The sequence below is a fragment of the Dermacentor variabilis genome, chromosome 9, assembly GCF_050947875.1.
Source record: "Dermacentor variabilis isolate Ectoservices chromosome 9, ASM5094787v1, whole genome shotgun sequence".
NCBI lineage: Eukaryota > Metazoa > Arthropoda > Arachnida > Ixodida > Ixodidae > Dermacentor > Dermacentor variabilis.
In genome coordinates, this window is record NC_134576.1 from 48079692 (window position 1) to 48098202 (window position 18511).

An 18511-nucleotide genomic window follows, 5' to 3' on the forward strand; every position below is an offset into this window, starting at 1 on the left:
AAGGGTAAAACAGATGCCAACCAAAAACATTAAAAGAATAGGAAACCAAGATCTTTCTGCTCCCATACGGGGGCCTTGTTAAAATCAGTTAGCTCAGCTGGTTGGTTGCATTGGTTGGCATCAGTTTTACCCTTGACTATGAGCAATCCCAACCAGACGAGTTTTCGTCGAACACTTGATTTCACTATAATTTCTTGTTTTTGTTTTCATTCTTATAAAAACAAAACACATGGTGTTCAATTAAGGTTTGCCACATTCTCTGGAGCTTTTCATGCATGCATTGTCTACACTAGTGGCTCAACCATGTACCAAATTTATTCAAATGTAAAGCAAGGCTTTTTTCTCAGAATCCTTAGCCTCAAGGTCATCATCATCAGCCTGGTTGCGCCCACTGCAGGGCAAAAGGCCTCTCCCATACTTCTCCAACTACCCCGGTTATCTACTAATTCTGGCCATGTTGTTCCTGCAAACTTCTTAATCTCATCCGCCCACCTAACTTTCTGCCGCCCCCTGCTACGCTGCCCTCCCCTTGGAATACAGCCCATAACCCTTAATGACCATCAGTTATCTTCCCTCCTCATTACATGTCCTGCCCATGCCCCCCCATTTCTTTTTCTTAATTTCAATTAAGATATCATTAACTCGCGTTTGTTCCCTCACCCAATCTGCTCTCTTCTTATCCCTTAACGTTACACCCACCATTCTTCTTTCCATAGCTCGTTGCGTCGTCCTCAATTTAAGTAGAATCCTTTTCGTAAGCCTCCAGGTTTCTGCCCCGTACGCGAGTACTGGTAAGACAGCTGTTACAGATTTCTCTTTTGAGGAATAATGGCATCGTGCTGTTCATGATCTGAGAATGCCTGCCAAACGCACCCTAACCCATTTTTATTCTTCTGATTATTTCAATCTCACGATTTGGATCCGCAGTCACTACCTGCCCTAAGTAGATGTATTCCCTTACCACTTCCAGTGCCTCGCTACCTATTGTAAATTGCTCTTCTCTTCCGAGACTGTTAAACATTACTTTAGTTTTCTGCAGATTAATTTTTAGACCGACCCTTCCATTTTTTTCAATTCAAAAATCAGTTTATTCAAACGACTAATAAGAAATACATGTGAATCATCTGGGCCCTTAGCCTTCTCGGCTAGACTTGGGCCCATGCAGGAAGTGCGAAAAAATTATTATAGCGAGACAACTCAGTATTTTACACAGGATTCATGTAACAGCAGTTATACTACAGTTATACACAAAGGCAGGCGAAATGCTCAAGAAATTATACAATAGTTCGGAGGACAACATAAAACAATATATAAAAAATAAATAAAATAAAAAAGGAAGAATGCATCAAAGAAAAAACACAGACTTATAGTGGAGTCGAATATTGCTGGCTTCGGAAAGATTTTTTTATATCGGCGATTGAGAATTGACCTATTTTTAAGTTAGCAGGCAGTTGGTTCCAAATTTTAGCAGTGGGATAGGCGATAGTTCTTTTACCGTACACATTATTAACAGCTGGAAGGTTAAAACGACAAGTGAAAAAATTTCTAGTTGGACGAGATGGATATACAAAAACAGATGATGATAGTGGGATGTTATGGTTTAGTATATGTATAACCACACAAGCTAGTTTGAAATCCCGCATAGCAAAGAAAGGTGTAATATCTAAGTGACGAAAGAGCGGAGCGGATCTATCTGTGTGTTTGCTATGTGTTATTATTCGAAGTGCTCTTTTTTGTAAAATTACTATTTGATTTAAGTACGTGTTATACGTAACTCCCCAGGACTCCACGCAGTAAGTCATATTGTTTTGAAAAAGGCAATAATACAAAATTTTTAATGTGCGAAGCGAGAAGAACTTTCTAGCTTTTATTAGGACAAAGCAAGCAAGCTTTGCCTCTCCAGGTTAGTGAGCATGCATTGCAATTGGTCCCCTGAGTTACTAAGCAAGGCAATATCATCACCGAATCGCAAGTTTCCAAAAGCATTCTCCATTAACTCTTATTCCCAATTCTTTCCAATCTAGGTCTCTGAATACCTCCTGTAAACACGCTGTGAATAGCATTGGAGAGATCATATCTCCCTGCCTGACACCTTTCTTTATTGGAATTTTGTTGCTTTCTTTATGGAAGACTACGGTGGCTGTGGAGCCACCGCAGTCTTATTTTTACTTACAGCTCATCTACATCCTGATTCCATAATGCCTCCATGACTGCTGTGGTTTCGATTGAATTAAACACTTTCTCATAATCAATGAAAGCTATATATAAAGGTTGGTTATATTTCGCACATTTCTCTATCACCTGATTGATAGTGTGAATATGGTCTATTGTTGAGTAGCCTTTATGGAATCCTGCCTGGTCCTTTGGTTGACAGAAGGCTAAAGTGTTCCTGATTCCATTTGCGATTACCTTAGGAAATACTTTGTAGGGCAATGGACAGTAAGCCAATCGGTCTATAACTTTTGAAGTCTTTGGCGTCCCCTTTCTTATGGATTAGGATTATGTTAGCGTTCTTCCAATATTCTGGTACGCTCGAAGTCATGAGGCATGGCGTATACAGGGTGGCCAGCTTTTCCAGAACAATCTGCCCACCGTCCTTTAACAAATCTGCTGTTACCTGATCCTCCCCAGCTGCCTTCCCCCTTGGAATAGCTCCCCCAAGGCTTTCTTTACTTCTTCTGGCGTTACCTGTGGGATTTCGAATTCCTCTACACTATTCTCTCTTCCATTATCATCGTGTGTGCCACTGGTACTGCATAAATCTCTATAGAACTCCTCAGCCACTTGAACTATCTCATCCATATTAGTAATGATATTGCCGGCTTTGTCTCTTAACGCATACATCTGATTCTTGCCTATTCCTAGTTACTTCTTCACTGCTTTTAGGCTTCCTCCATTCCTGAGAGCATGTTCAATTCTATCCATATTATACTTCCTTATGTCAGCTGTCTTATGCTTGTTGATTAACTTCGAAAGTTCTGCCAGTTCTATTCTAGCAGTAGGGTTAGAGGCTTTCATACATTGGCGTTTCTTGATCAGGTCTTTCATCTCCTGCGATAGCTTACTGGTATCCTGTCTAGCGGAGTTACCACCGACTTCTATTGCACACTCCTTAATGATGCCCACAAGATTGTCGTTCATTACTTCAACATTAAGGTCCTCTTCCTGAGTTAAAGCCGAATACCTGTTCTGTAGCTTGATCTGGAATTCCTCTATTTTCCCTCTTACCGCTAACTCATTGATCATGGAGCACGGAAGAAACTCACTGAGTTTCTTCCGTGCCCTCCTCAGGCCTAGGCTAATTCGAGTTCTTACCATCCTATGGTCACTGCAGCGCACCTTGCTGAGCACGTCCACATCTTGTATGATGCCAGGGTTAGCGCAGAGTATGAAGTCTATTTCATTTCTAGTCTCGCCGTTCTGGCTCCTCCACGTCCACTTTCGGCTATCCCGTTTGCGGAAGAAGGTATTCATTATCCGCATATTATTCTGTTCCGCAAACTCTACTAATAACTCTCCTCCGCTTTTCCTAGTGCCTATGCCATATTCCCCCACTGCCTTGTCTCCAGCCTCCTTCTTGCCTACCTTGGCATTGGAGTCGCCCATCAGTATGGTGTATTTTGTTTTGACTTTACCCATCGCCGATTCCACGTCTTCATAGAAGCTTTCGACTTCCTAGTCACCATAACTGGATATAGGGGCGTAGACCTGTACGACCTTCAATTTGTACCTTTTATTAAGTTTTCCAATTATCCTGCCACCCTCTCGTTAATGCTATAGAATTCCTGTATGTTACCAGCTATATCCTTATTACTCAGAAATCCGACTCCTAGTTCTCGTCTCTCTGCTAAGCCCTGGTAGCACAGGATGTGCCCGCTTTTTAGCACTGTATGTGCTTCTTTTGTTCTCCCAACTTCACTGAGCCTTGTTGTATCTCATTTACTGCTCCCTAATTCTGCCAACAGCACTGCTAGACTCGCCTCACTAGATAATGTTCTAGCATCAAATGTTGTAACGTTCAGATTCCAATGGCGACCTGTCCGGATCCAGGGATTCTTAGCACCCTCTGCTGCGTTGCAGGTCTGACCACCGCCGTGGTCAGTTGTTTCGCAGCTGCTGGCGACTGAGGGACTTTGATTGTTGTATTCATATAGGAGGTTGTGGGCAAGTACTGCACCAGGGTGGCCAATCCTGCTCTGGTGAGGCACTGCGTTACTGGTTCTGGTCACCGGGATCAGGCCACACTCCATGCCTGTGTATGCAATTTAATCAATACACGTTTTTTTTTTTAATCCAGTGGAAAATTGCTTGGCACCGGGATTCAAACCACGGTCCTCTTGCACGCGAGGCGGATACTCTACTCCTATGCCACCGCTGCAACACTGGTCTCAAGGTCAACCTCAAGGTCGACCGCCGCCTTATATGGGAGACTAATAGATCCAGTTACCATTTCAATATAATGGCAGCAGTGCCAGGTTTCCAGCTGTCAAGACTTTATATGGTAGCACAACCTTTTGCAACTTATAATAAGCTTTGGCAAATGAAGCAGTACCATACTTTTGTGCATATAACCTGTACCGAGAACTCGAAAAATTTAGGAGTTAACTTAAAAAATTTAAGGCATGTCGCAGGTTATATGTGAATATCACCTTGAGGTGCGACTTCACGACAGTGCGAATTTTGCCTTATGTGTGCTTTAAGGCAGCCCGCACCACGCCTACATAAGATCACACTTCAAAGTGAACTTCGAGCTATCGTGAAGTCAGGCCTCGAGGTGAAATTCGCATACTATAAAATGCATAAATTTTTCCCAAGATCTCCAAATATTCCATATTTCAAACAATCATGACTGAGCATGAATAATCTGTTGACTATTCTTATCGGCTTAATTAGTGTGCATACTGAAGTTCTTTTTCTCAGGTTCCCCAACTGCACCTTTACATTATAATAGTGACCACCTTATACAGTCAAACTTACTGATAACAATGTTCAAGTGCTAAGAAAATCCCATTATATCTGATAATTGTTATAACTGGGTTGGATGAAAGAACAGAAGAGACAAACATTCGAAAAATTTATTTAGACAGAAAAAAGTACAGTCGAACCCACTTATAGCATTACCAGTGTTAACATTACTTGGATGTAACAATTAGCAGATGTGGCACGGTGAATTTTATAGTGTTCAATGGTAAAATTACTTAGTACAATGTTCTCAAGCTGCATTATTAACTATAACAAATCCGCGTATAGTGGGTGTTCGGTCCAAACAAAAGGAAGACAAAATCAAGGAAAAGAAAAATATTCGAGCCACTGAACCATGTGTGTGCTACACATACCGCATGACACGCCTTCATTGTATCGCCCTACGCATCGCTGGCTTCCAGTGCCCCATCTCCCGTCTTTCTACCACCCCTCCAATACACCAGTTGATTGTGCTGGTGATGTTGGAGGGGTGTAGGGGAGACAGGAAAGAGGCACGTGATGTGAGGTGGTGTGTAGGGGAATATTACAAAGTGTGGGGTGCACGGGATAGAAGTGGGGTTGGCAAAGATGTGCAGGTGGGCGTGGCAGCTTGAGCATTTCTTTTTTTCAATTGTTACTTTTTCAGCACATGCACCCAGCAGCCAGATTTAACTGTCATAACTGATAAATAGATATGGGATCACTGAACTAAGTGGTCTATTCAGCTATATAACACATACAGGCCACAGTCTGCAGTCGAATAAGTTCACAGGCAATAACACCATCGCCGCGCGCTGTATGCTCTATATGCGAGTGAAGGCATGCAGGAGGAGCCAATGATAGCAGCTCAATCTCACACGTGCAATGGAAGAAAGCGGGAAGGAAGTACACGACGGAAGGCGGCGTGCTAGGTTCTGAGGGGAGGGGAGGCAGGGGGAGCGGCCTTGCACTGTATATTTTGCGGCAGCACGCACCCTATCTAGAAAGCAATTTGTATTGACGGCAGAGTGTAGGCTCGCTTGCTCGTGTGTGCTGCGTTCTTGCCACTCAGTTTACATTGAAGTGGTAGAGAGCATGAAGGTCGCTTAGCTCGCTGCTGCTGCCACGCTTCCTCGCACCACCGTTTTGACAGCAAGTGTCCGCGCTTATTGAGTGTGATGTGTTCATGTTTGCCTGTGCGCGCTGAATCCATACTTGTTAATTTACTTATTAAGCGAATGTTTGCAAGTTTACACGGCGGATAAAACTACTATTTTTACTTTGTATGGCTCTCTATTATTTTGCTATCGCAATCGATGCTTAGCCTTTCGGGGAAAATGCGACTTTTTCATTTTTTCATTTCTTTATTTACATTTTCTCTTTTTTCAGTTGTTACACATACTTTTGTACTTTTTCCATAAATTATATAAAACCACTTACTTTGAAAAGAATAAACCAGCTGAAAATCAGCACTGTGCTTGTCCCTTCTTTTCTGTGGTGTCTAAGTTATATAATTGCAAAGCTAGTCTAATTGCGTAGCAAGGGATTCAAATTTGGCTGTTTTCGTGCCATGAAGTCACTGTAGCACTCTCATTGTAACGTGATCGTTGATATTATATAGGGTAAAAAAAAAGCTGGGGCCTCAAAAGCCACTCAAAAGAGCAAGAGATGTTGCTTGCATGCAAGATCACTTGCTGCATGTAGCAGAACAATAATTGGCTCGCAAGTGTAATTCACCATTGTTTACAGATCGAGAATGTTTTCTTAGAGTGTTCAATAATTGTGTGCTTCAGAATCTATAAAGAAACATTAACTAGGCACATCAATTTAGAGTTACGCTACAAAGTAGTTCTGCAACAGCGAAGCAGCCAATCACTCCATGAGAGGAGGTTTAAAAAGCCAGAAAGGCTACAAAAATAAAAGGCAGCTGGTGACTCCATCCACAAGTTCCGGAACTAGTTTGTCTCAATTTCACAAATTTTTACAGCACCTTCTCTGGTTTACAGCACCATCTCTGGCAGGGTGTCTATCTAGTTGACATTTTCAATTTCCCCGAGTTTTTCAGGTTTTCCCTGAGTGAACCCGGGCTTCGCTTTAGGTCAAGATGAGCTGACACCACATCGACCGACGTTGTCACTCTCGAGTAAGCTAAAAAATAAAAAATGACTTAATCCAGTTTTAATAGTATGTAGCATTTATTTTATTCAAAAAATAAAAGGAAGGGAGAGGTTAGTAAAATGCACAGCGAACAAAATAACTTCAACACAAATGGTAAAGTCCATTGCAAATCAAGTCGTACATTTTCAAATATGGATAGAAAGAGATGCATAGAGAAGCAAATATTTTCGAATATGACCATTCTATAAAGGTATAGCAAGCTCACTGGTATTATGAGGCCCGAACTTTGTCAAAAGTGAGATTCTTTCTCAGCAGCTGTAAAGTCAACCTCAACTGTCCTGACGTACTCTCAGCCCCCGCACAACCCCTGCGTTGCGTCACTGCTTGAAAGAGTTGTTTTTGGTTTCGATGAGGGACACCTGCATCTTGGCATCAGTCAACACTGTTTTTTGAGCTCAAGCTTCTTCAAAAAAGTGGCGCCATGCCTCCTTTCCAATTCATTCCTCAATGTGTAGGTCCTTTCTGTTTTTGTCGTCCTTCTGCTGCGCGTTCGCCCCATGGACCATTTGAAGCATCTTCTTGGTCAGTTGTACAATCAACGTCCGATTTTCCGGACTCCCTAGGGGCCGCGAGAATGTTAGAAAATCGGGCAGTTCGCAAAATCAGTGCCCTTCTACTCTGTGAAGAAGGATGACCAGCGAAGCTGTATATGCGGGCCTTGGTGAACTGCACCTCCACCGCAGGTCGGCCCGTTGTTGCACTATCTTCGGGATCGGCACACGTATGGGGAGTGCTTAATGCCTGCTTCACCTCTGCAGCAGGTCAGCCCGGTATTGCACTATCTTCGAGATCGGCGAATGTATGGGGAGTGCTTAACGCTTCCTTCACTTTTGCCGCGGGTCGGTCCAGCATTTCTCTATCTTCGTTCGGGATCTTGTGTCTACACATGGACATGATCGCGGGAAAACTAATCCTGAACAACTTCTCTGTAAAAAAAATAATGAGTGTCTTTTACGGTTCTTAAGGGCTCAAATCACCAGAGGCGCATGCAGAAAAGCTCTGAAGGCCGTCCAGCACACTTGGGCAATCGGTGCTCGTGCTGTGACAGGAGATGCGGGCGCACGCGTGTATAATTAAGGAATACATACTGTGTGCCGTGACAATTGCCCCTTCCCATACTTATTATGCTTCACCGCAATACTTCCACGCATGCTTCACCGAGTACAATTTCTGTAATGAGGCGAAGCAGACTTTCAGGGGCCGGCACTGTACAACGTGCCATGCTTTCCGAGCTTCGAAGCCAATCGCAAAGACCACAAAGACGGTGTTGGCGCTATTGCTGACAGCGGCGAATTCTTTCACTGCAAAACACGGCACCGAATGGCGAGAAGCTTAAGAGCGAACGTCGAAATAGCTAGGCCTAGCGCTGCCGCGGTGCTGTCTACAACTGCCAGCGGGTCTGCGTGCGCGAACGCCGGTTCGAGGCGGTGAGGTAGCGTACAAACGTGTACAAAGGTAGAATACAAATGTTAATTTTTGTTGTATGAGGTTACAAACAGCGAGGAGAACATATGGCTGAGCTGAAATGCTATTACCCACAGGTGACCCACAATGCACTCAATGAAAATGTTTGTATTGTGTGTGGCATGACCCATCGGTGACCCACACACTAAAAGCTCTTGTACGCTGGGCTATCACTTATGATTCTAAGCTGCTGCTATTACAACCATCTTTTTGTATCAATTGGGGGGGGGGGGGGGCTGGCATTGTTGAAACAATGGGGCTGTGTCATCAGTTGAAGGTGTGTTGAGCTGCGAATTTTGCTGCAGGTCACAAAATACCTGGTAGTTTAGTATATGCTGTTTTTGTGTTGCAATAAGGCTTACTAAAGCATCTGGGTTTTATGGCGTTTACGGATGCAAAAGGAAGCCAATTATAAAATTTCGAGAGGAAGTGGCTCAATCACTATTCAGCACTCATAGAAAAAAGTGTACCCACACGTGTAGGATTTTTGGGCTAGTTGGTTCGTTGCATTAACTGGGGTCACAGTACTGGATTCACAAGGACAGCGCACATTCTGTCGTCTTCTTTGTCTATGTGAATCCAGTGCTATGACCTCAATTAATGTACCCACACACAGGAGAAAAATGATAGGTCATCAAGCAAGACTGGCTGTTAGCGTTTATCAGAACCAGCACTAGCCCAAATCACGCAAAAGTGAAATTGAGGAAAGTGATCAACATCTGTGGAGAATGCCCTGGCAAGATGCTCATGCATTTGTCGTGTGTCAATTTTGCACAAAAGTGAAACCTGAAGTGAGCAAACTTCAACAATAACCTAAGTAGCATCTTAGGATAAACTTCCAGACATTGTATCAAGCTGCCAAGCTTCGCTTACTTTGACTTCATCTAATTATTTAACAAATGAAACCTTTTATAAAAAGAAAGCTGACTTCCTCTGTTTTCTGATGGCTAACACTTTGTGGTTCACCACAGGAGCACACGATAAAGGCCAAAAATAACTTCACATCTTTCATGTGGAGACGCCAAATGCAAGCAGCAAAAGTGGTAGTGCCATCTCTTTAGAGCCTGAGAAAGACACAGAGCAGTGCGACCCACTGGTGGGTCACACCGCATGTAAATTGTGCCGCAGCGAACATGTTAAGCTTCAAAAAGCACACAGATTTATTCAAGAACTAAGACATCTTTTATGTGCCTAAATCAAATTATTATTCTGTTCCATCATGCAGCTTTTCTTTTTTACGTATGTACAACCAATGCAAATATGCACTTAAACTCTGCACTAATGCGAATTTTTCATTTATTTAGGATCCTGCATGTGTATAATTTATAAACATGTTATTTTTTACTGTGCATTCAAATTTATTATTAGATGCATCCTTGTATTTCTGCACATTGTATAGTTTTGTGTTTCTAAGCATGCATAACTTTAATGTTTACTTTCCACAGGAGATCCCAATTCAGTCTGACTCTGAAGCCTCTTCTGGTATTTCACATGTAATGACGACATGTGATAATAATAGAATTTTATTCTTATTCTAACATGCTTCACAGTCAGCCTTGCTTCACTCAGGATTAACTAGGAATGCCATCTCACAGTTGTAGACAGAATAAAAATTTATTAAAAGTGCCTAAAGTATTAAATGAACAGCATTCCAACAAATACAACCTGCTGTTGAACTCGAGCAATAGCTACATTTCAAAATTTGCATCAGACAGCTTTCCTGCTTCTCAGTAAATACTGTATTTGGACGATTCTAATGCACACTTTTTTTAATAAAAGGCGTGTCCAAATATGCATGCGCCTTACAATCGTAACTTATTCTCAATGCAAGGTGGCTAGCCACAGTGCCATAGAACGAATTGTCTGAAGAAAGCGGCACTCGAAGACATCGCGAGGTGGGTTCATGGTGAATTGGATGCCCTCCCGCAGACAGCGGTTGCAGACAATGCATTAAATGGAACTGAAGATGACTTTCTATGGTCAGTAGACAGCGAAAAGGAGGTGTCGCCAGACTCTGACACCCACTAGCCACTAAGATTCAGCTGTGTGCATGTCTGTGTGCCTTTGTATGCTTTATAATATCGGTTCAACACGGTATACACTGACTCAGGTTTTGCTATTTGATGTGCACGATAGCATTGGCACCAAGTTATTTTGTTGGATATTTGGGTGGCAATACACCTGCTCGTTACAATCGGTGGCACAGTAGAATTGTGCAAATACGGTATGTCTGTGCCTAGACTGAATAAATAAGCACTCAGCAGATGGACAGGATACAACAGCTGTGTTCAGTTCCAGAAAGAGCTGAACTGGTAAAAAATTTTCTTTGAGCTCACTCAGAGCAACGTTACATTGCACCAAAAGGCACCTAGAAAGCTGAGTTGGCAACAAGAAGTGACAGTTCAAGAAGTTGTCCTAAAGAGGTTACTTCAAATGTCTAGGTACTCAAAGATCTTCTTTGTTGCTGGAAGTTGGTACTGAAGTGACACTCACAAGTCTTAACCTTTTTGCTCCTCTCACACATTCACGCACCAATTTTGGAGCTGATTCAGTATTTAGTTCTGTGGGGTCTCTCACACCCGTGCTCTTGGGACAAAGGAACGACAACACAGTAGTGCAAACAATCACAAGGGCATTTATTGCACCTTTCATAAATCAATGCCTGCTAGCCGAGTTGCTATCCACAACACATGCCGATGGGCGCGCGACAAATCTAGAAGTCTTGACTCACCGCGACCGGAAGCGAGCGAATATGTTCGCCCCATGCTGGATCCCAAGGCCTGGTCGTTCGCGTGTATGGTCACGCGAATCGTGGCGCGTTCGAGGGCGGCCACGCGAGGCGGTCTCGCAGAAGCATGGGTCGGCGCGCACGCGGGAGACGTCCCCGCCGCGCGCCGACCGGGCAAGAGGGTCGCTGCACGTGCGGCACGACCGTCCCGCTTGCTGTCTCCAACCCAACAGCGACAGAGCGCCTTGTCTCCCGGCGCCCGAGTAACCCCGCAGCGGCGCGACGCTCGCGCCATCTCTCGCACCGCGCTTGTACCACCCGACCGCCGCGGGCGCCAGGCCACGCGGCGGGCGAAGCCGCCCTGCAGGAGACGAGCCATGCGGGAAAACTAGATCTCAGGGGAGGCGTGAGAGTCACGCATCCCCACATCCCCCCAACCTTAAATCACTACATATTCCGGCGAGACATGTGACACGGTCTAACATCAAACTGTGCTTCGCAAACAAGGTAGAACATTAAACAGTGGTCGCGCCGAAGAAATGTCCACACGCTGTCACTAACATGCGAGCCGACATTGTCCTTGGGTGCACCGCGGGCGTCCGCCGGTCACAGCGGCAGCTTTGCAGACTCGACGGCACGATGCCAGGCCAGGACTCCGGAGACGACGACGCAATAGTCGGTACGAACAAGCGTCGCTCGCGCCGACGCGCCCTGCTGGGAAGAGCCGCCGTAGCTGTCGGTGACCGCCGGCCCTTTTGTCCGCCGCCGAGGGTTGTGAGCTGGATGCAGGAGGCCGCCGAAGTCGCTGCGCCGAACTGGCCACAGCATCACCATCGCCCGGGGTGGCTCGATCGTAGTCCGGGGCAGCAGCAGACGATGTGCAGGTGACGGCAAACCAGGGGTGACTCCAATCACGCTGCGTAAACTTAACACACTCGGCAAACACTAAAGTAGTGCAAGGGAGAGGAATTATGCATGCGCATCGCCCACGTGGTACGATGTTCAACTCGGCTAGCAAAAGATCGGGCAACTACTCAGATGCTAAGTTCACGTGAACGAAGCTCGCTTTCTTGAGTCGAACGAGTAATTTCAATTCGTGCGAGGCTAAATAGAATGAGGGAAGCGAATTGCAACACCTCAACGCCACGGTCCACCAGGTTGTGTCCCTCCACGTGCGACAGGCAGCTTCGTAAAGCCTTAGGCCTAAAGCGTCGCTACCCTGACAACAACCGGCATCCAAAAACAACACCCAAAATAGGCGCAAAACAGGCAGCCGCGAGGAGACGTTAGCTCTGTGAGGTGGTCCTACTCCGCTCGGTGCACGCAGCATCCGAGTTGACGGCGCCCACCGTCCCAGACGGTGTCGGAGCGCCCGGTGCCAGGCCGCAATACCAGTCAGCCCGTAGTGGCACCCGTGGCCCGCGGCCACCCGGCTCCCAGAGCCGCGACTTCATCCGAGTCAAAGAGATAGAAGAAGCTATTTACATAAGAAATTCGGATCACCCACGAGGCTTCCGTACTCACTCGCTTCAGGCTTGCCACTGCTCTGCGGGCGCTCAGCCTCGCTCTCCCAGGATGCAGACCACGTGGCTCTCGTACCGACGAATGCCATTAAGAAAAAAACACTTGCGAAAAGGCTTAGCATGTTGACATGTTCAAACACACTACCGCCACCGACGCTAGCGATCAAAATTCACGCTAGGCCTACGCTTCGGTTCAAACAAAGGTCTCGAACGAAGCAAACTGTTAAAACTATCGTCCGATGCCCCAAGAGTCCCACGTTGGGCAGCCAGATGTGGGGTCTCTCACACCCGTGCTCTTGGGACAAAGGAACGACAACACAGTAGTGCAAACAATCACAAGGGCATTTATTGCACCTTTCATAAATCAATGCCTGCTAGCCGAGTTGCTATCCACAACACATGCCGATGGGCGCGCGACAAATCTAGAAGTCTTGACTCACCGCGACCGGAAGCGAGCGAATATGTTCGCCCCATGCTGGATCCCAAGGCCTGGTCGTTCGCGTGTATGGTCACGCGAATCGTGGCGCGTTCGAGGGCGGCCACGCGAGGCGGTCTCGCAGAAGCATGGGTCGGCGCGCACGCGGGAGACGTCCCCGCCGCGCGCCGACCGGGCAAGAGGGTCGCTGCACGTGCGGCACGACCGTCCCGCTTGCTGTCTCCAACCCAACAGCGACAGAGCGCCTTGTCTCCCGGCGCCCGAGTAACCCCGCAGCGGCGCGACGCTCGCGCCATCTCTCGCACCGCGCTTGTACCACCCGACCGCCGCGGGCGCCAGGCCACGCGACGGGCGAAGCCGCCCTGCAGGAGATGAGCCATGCGGGAAAACTAGATCTCAGGGGAGGCGTGAGAGTCACGCATCCCCACAGTTCATAGATGTGCCTGCACATGTGCATGTGAGACGGAAATAAAGCGAGAGTGGTTGTACGGGAGTGGCGTGTACGTCTTAAAGTTTGATGAATACTCTGTACATTTTTTTAAATTAAAAGACTGCTGCTTGCATTGTCAAGGAAACGTCTTGAGGAACGCATCTGTTTATGTGTTCTCTCCCTCTGTCCCCGTCTTTTTTGCGGTCAATATGTTATGCAGTAAATACCAACTAGGCCAAAGTGAAGTTCTTCTGAACGCATCTGAGCCGAGAGAAAGGCTATCGAGAGGGTTCATACATTTTTCATTCATGCCACACGACTCCCATGTACTCTACAACTTTTTAATGCATAAGCATTCTTTGGTGAGTAACCCAGCAAAACCTGCCTGTCAAGCGAAAAGTGTTATACCTTGTATCTGCACAAATATGCATAATCTGCAAAGTTAGGGCATTTATTCAATATGATAGTGTAAATGTAGATTATTGGTAGCTTTATAAGCAATAAGGAACAATTGAAACAAAAAGAATTGATCAGACAGAAAACCATTCCCGCCAGGCCGCCTTGAAAGCTTACTTTCCTGCATTATAGGTGTGTGTGCAGAAAAGCTTGCTGTGGGGCTGCCGGATATAAAAATAACCGATTGGTACATGTGATGATGATTATGATGATGATGATGATAATAATAATAATAATAATAATAATAATAATAATAATAATAATAATAAATTATTAGTGACGTCAAAAACGAAAAAAAAATTAAATTTTGGTTACATTGCCATGTCAAGGTCAAATAAAAAAGGTATGGTATGGTATGGAGAACTTTATTGGGTCCTGAAGGTCAACCATACGTTGACGCGGGCCGCTCCCACGTTGGGACTGTCAGGCCGAGCCCTTCAGCCACATCGCGGGCCTTCTGGACTGCCCGTAATTGGTCAGAGAGTGATTCACTGTGTAGCATTTGCTGCCACCATTCTTGTTCCTTGTCACGGTCTGTGAAGACCGCGGGGCACTGCCAAAGCATGTGGTCAAGAGTAATGATGCCATTGCACTTATTACAGTTGGTTTGAATTTCCCTCTCCGGATAGATCCTGTTAATAAAATATGGACTTGGGTATGTTCTTGTCTGTAGCAAACGTAATGTGACCGCTTGGGCTCTGCAAAGCTTACCGTGTGGCAATGGGTATTCCCTTCTGCTTAAATAATAATGCTTCGTGATTTCGTTACATGTTAATAATAGATCCCTGTGTTCCCCGGGTGAAGTGTAAGTTGCTCGGTCTTGAAGAGCACGGCTAGAAAGTCCTCGTGCTGCTTCATTTGCCACCTCATTGAGGTTTCTCCGAGCTCCGTCCACCACCCCCAGATGTGCAGGAAACCAGCGGATTTCGATCCTCTCACTCTTGACCTTCTCTAATAATTTTGTTGCTATCCGTGTCACATATCCGTTGGTAAAGTTGCGTATGGCTGTTCTAGAGTCGCTGTAAATATGTGTCCACCGATTAGCCCGGATGGCTAAGGCGATTGCTACTTGTTCTGCTACTGTGGGGTCCTTGGTATAGACGGTGATGGCATCCTGTATGTTACCTTGAGTGTCTACGACAACGGAGGTATACGCATCCTTATTTTTAACCCAGGCAGCGTTAACGAACACCGCCTGCTGCTTATGTTGATCTATGTCTTGAAGGAGTGCCTTCGCCCTTGCCTTCCGTCTCTCGAGGTTATGTGTCGGGTGCATGTTCCTAGGGAACGGGGTCGTCTTTATTGTTTCTCGTAGTCCCGCTTGCAATTGTGTTAATAATTCTCCTTCGTTGGTGTGGTTGTTAATTTCTACGCCAATTTCTTCAAGTAGCGCCCTCCCAGGGCGTGTCCCCATTAGTCTCTCCTGGTGGGCCACCTGTTGAGCCTCAGCTATCTCCTCTAGTGTGTTATGCAGCCCTAGGCGCAATAAGCTATCATTGGCCGTGCTGATGGGAAGTCCTAGTGAAGTCTTTATAAGTCGTCTGATTAAAGCGTTTAGCTTGTTCTTATCAGCCTGTGTCCATTGTAGCATGCCAGCCACGTACGAGAAGTGGCAAAAGGCGAATGCATGTACTAATCTTATGGCACTGTCTTCTCCTAGCCCCTTATGCTTGTTGGTAACTCTACGCAGAAGCCTAATGACTTCTTCTGACTTGTTAGAGATGTATTCTATCATCCTGCAATTAGATCCGTTCGCTTGCAGGAGAAGTCCTAACAACTCTAATAGTCTCCACCTGCCTGATTGGTTCTCCATTCTTGGCGCATATGTCAATGCGGGGTTCTTCCTCTGGGATATATCCGTTCGGCCTGCGCCCACGCTTACTGCTCCGTAATACCAATAGTTCTGATTTTTTAGCAGAGCAGTTCAGTCCCATACCCTCAAGTGTTGTTTCTACCACATTAATGCTTTCCTGTAGTTTGATCTCTGTTTGTCCCATATTACCTTCGGCACTCCAGATTGTTACATCATCTGCATATATAGCAAAGTGGATACCCTCAATCTGCGCGAGACCTCGAGCCACTTTTGACATTGCCAAATTAAATAACATGGGAGATAGGACAGACCCTTGTGGTGTCCCACGATTCCCAAGTTCCAGGGTTGTCGATTGGAGTTCGCCTAACCTGAGACAAGCAGAACGGCCACCGAGAAAGGCTTTGACTATATTGTGCAATCGCTTACCCAATCCCATCTCCGAGAGGATATCCAATATGGCCCTGTGCTTGATGCGATCAAAGGCCTTTTCTACATCTAGGCCTAGAATATAGGGTGGAAAAACAACTGTGGTGAAACTGGTTGTGACTGCGTTCCGACTCATTTGATACAAGTCCTCTCAAGGGGCCATGCTGCTTCCTGGCAACTGATATCCACACTTTTCAGTACATGGATTTCATTTCTTTGGCACCGGAAAAGCAATGGGTAGGCATGCATAAGCTAGAAAAAGCAAGTAAGCAAAATCAAAGTAACAGTCGAGTGATAAAATGCCTACCCATTAGCAGACAATTCTCAGTTTCTGTACTTTGTTAGGAGTGGGGGAAAGTAGTGGAATAACATGTAGCCAGTAATATGACCCTTCACATTACTAAAAAGGTTGCTTGATTGATTATTAGATTTTAATGGCACAAGGGCCAGTTCTGGCCAAGAAACACCCTAACAAATGGTAATGTATGCTACCTATTACAGTTCAGAAAACGTAACAAATATGTTACTAATTTACCGAAAAAAAGTAACACATTACGAGTAATACCATTACTTGCAACACATTAAGCCAACACTGGCTACAAGCCAGAGGTGATGAAACACAATAGTGTTTTAGGAATAAAATAATTAAATAAAAACTGTTTTTTGCTACAGTGTTGCTTGGTTTTTGACTGGCAAGTGCTAAATTTCAATTTATTATTAGAGCAGCAATGCACATAAGCACAGCTTCTTTTCTGCATGTTAAATACATCTATCACACTGGTTTGCAATGTTGCACCAGTGTTCTGCAACATGAAAGAGCAGTGTCCTGCCAATATTTTCTCCGGAATTATTCTACCAATGGCACACTGCTGCCACCTGTGATGAACAAGTTCGACTGATGCAGTGCTCCCTACACAGGCGCGATCATATTAGGCAAGGTGTACAGATCCATTGCTGGCACAGGTAAAATTGAACAGATCAACTGTACAAAGAGAGAAAGACGAATTATTGCATACCATTCCCGGAGCAGTCAGAAAGCTCAACTTCCATGCCGTCAATCTCGCACAGGCCATGATATTCGTCGTTCACGTCCACAGTGAGTTCACATTCAGCCTTGACTGCATCAATCATACAACAAACCATAAATATCACCTTGAAGATCTGGTTTGCAAGCACTACAATATCAGAACTCTTTACACAAACGATTGACAAGCTGGAGATTTGAAAGTGCCACAATCCACGCACACTGGATTGTGGCACTTTTGGATTGTGGCAATAGGATTCCTATGCCCATAGGAATCCTATTGGTATTGGAACGGTATTCTTTCAGGCATGAGAAGGGAACACTTGCTGCACTCAGTGCATAGATCACCTAAAAGCAAGAAAGCAAACGTCACAGCACCATCTTTCCTAGGCACCTTGTGGCAGCAACTGCTTCAATGGGTCACAGAAAATCACATGTGGATAAAGTGATCACTTCGCTGTAAAACCTGGTGGCCCGTTGATTCCAAAACATTCTCTGCATCATTTCCAAAAAGCACAGGTATGATAAAGAGAGAGAAATGACACGCAAAAAGCAAAGCAGGAAGCAACAAGCAGTAAGCATCAAGTAGCTCACAATTATATTTATATTCACTGCAACTCAAAAACGCTTGCCACACTAAAGCTAGATAGCTCACTTACACTGAAAATATTTTACTGATATCTATACCAATTTTGCAATGTTGTTGTATCAAACCTTGGCATTTATAAAAATATCACAACTTGTTACAATGAATATGCAGGACATCGACAACAAGATGTGAATATTCAGTGATAAAACAGCCCATTGAGAATGCAATTCAAAGAAATTCAAAGAGCAAACATGCATTCATAAAAAAAGGCATTTGCACATGTTTCTGAGCCTGTGATTGTAGGACTGCTTTATCCCCTATATTTACAGAAACATGGCGACTGTCAGGCTTGTGTAACCAGAATCCGTGTAGAACAATTCAGAGGTTTCTTTAAAAATGCCCGTCAAAGCCATGAAAAGAAACAATATGAGGGTTGTTCAGTAAAGACTGAGACTGGTGCTCTGAAATCTTAATTACTGAAATTTGTACATAGGCACCTTCAT

At 45.0% G+C, this 18511-nt stretch overlaps 1 protein-coding gene across 1 annotated transcript in view; it reads right to left on the reverse strand.

Moving 5' to 3' along the window:
• Positions 1 to 17558, reverse strand: part of LOC142592662 (uncharacterized) — a 46355-nt gene extending 28797 nt beyond the window's left edge. The window contains exon 1 of the mRNA XM_075704229.1: positions 17412 to 17558. Within this exon, the coding sequence (XP_075560344.1) occupies positions 17412 to 17538 (127 nt within the window). The 5' untranslated portion in view covers positions 17539 to 17558. The remainder of the gene's footprint in view (positions 1 to 17411) is intronic.
• Between the last annotated feature and the right edge of the window lie 953 nt (positions 17559 to 18511).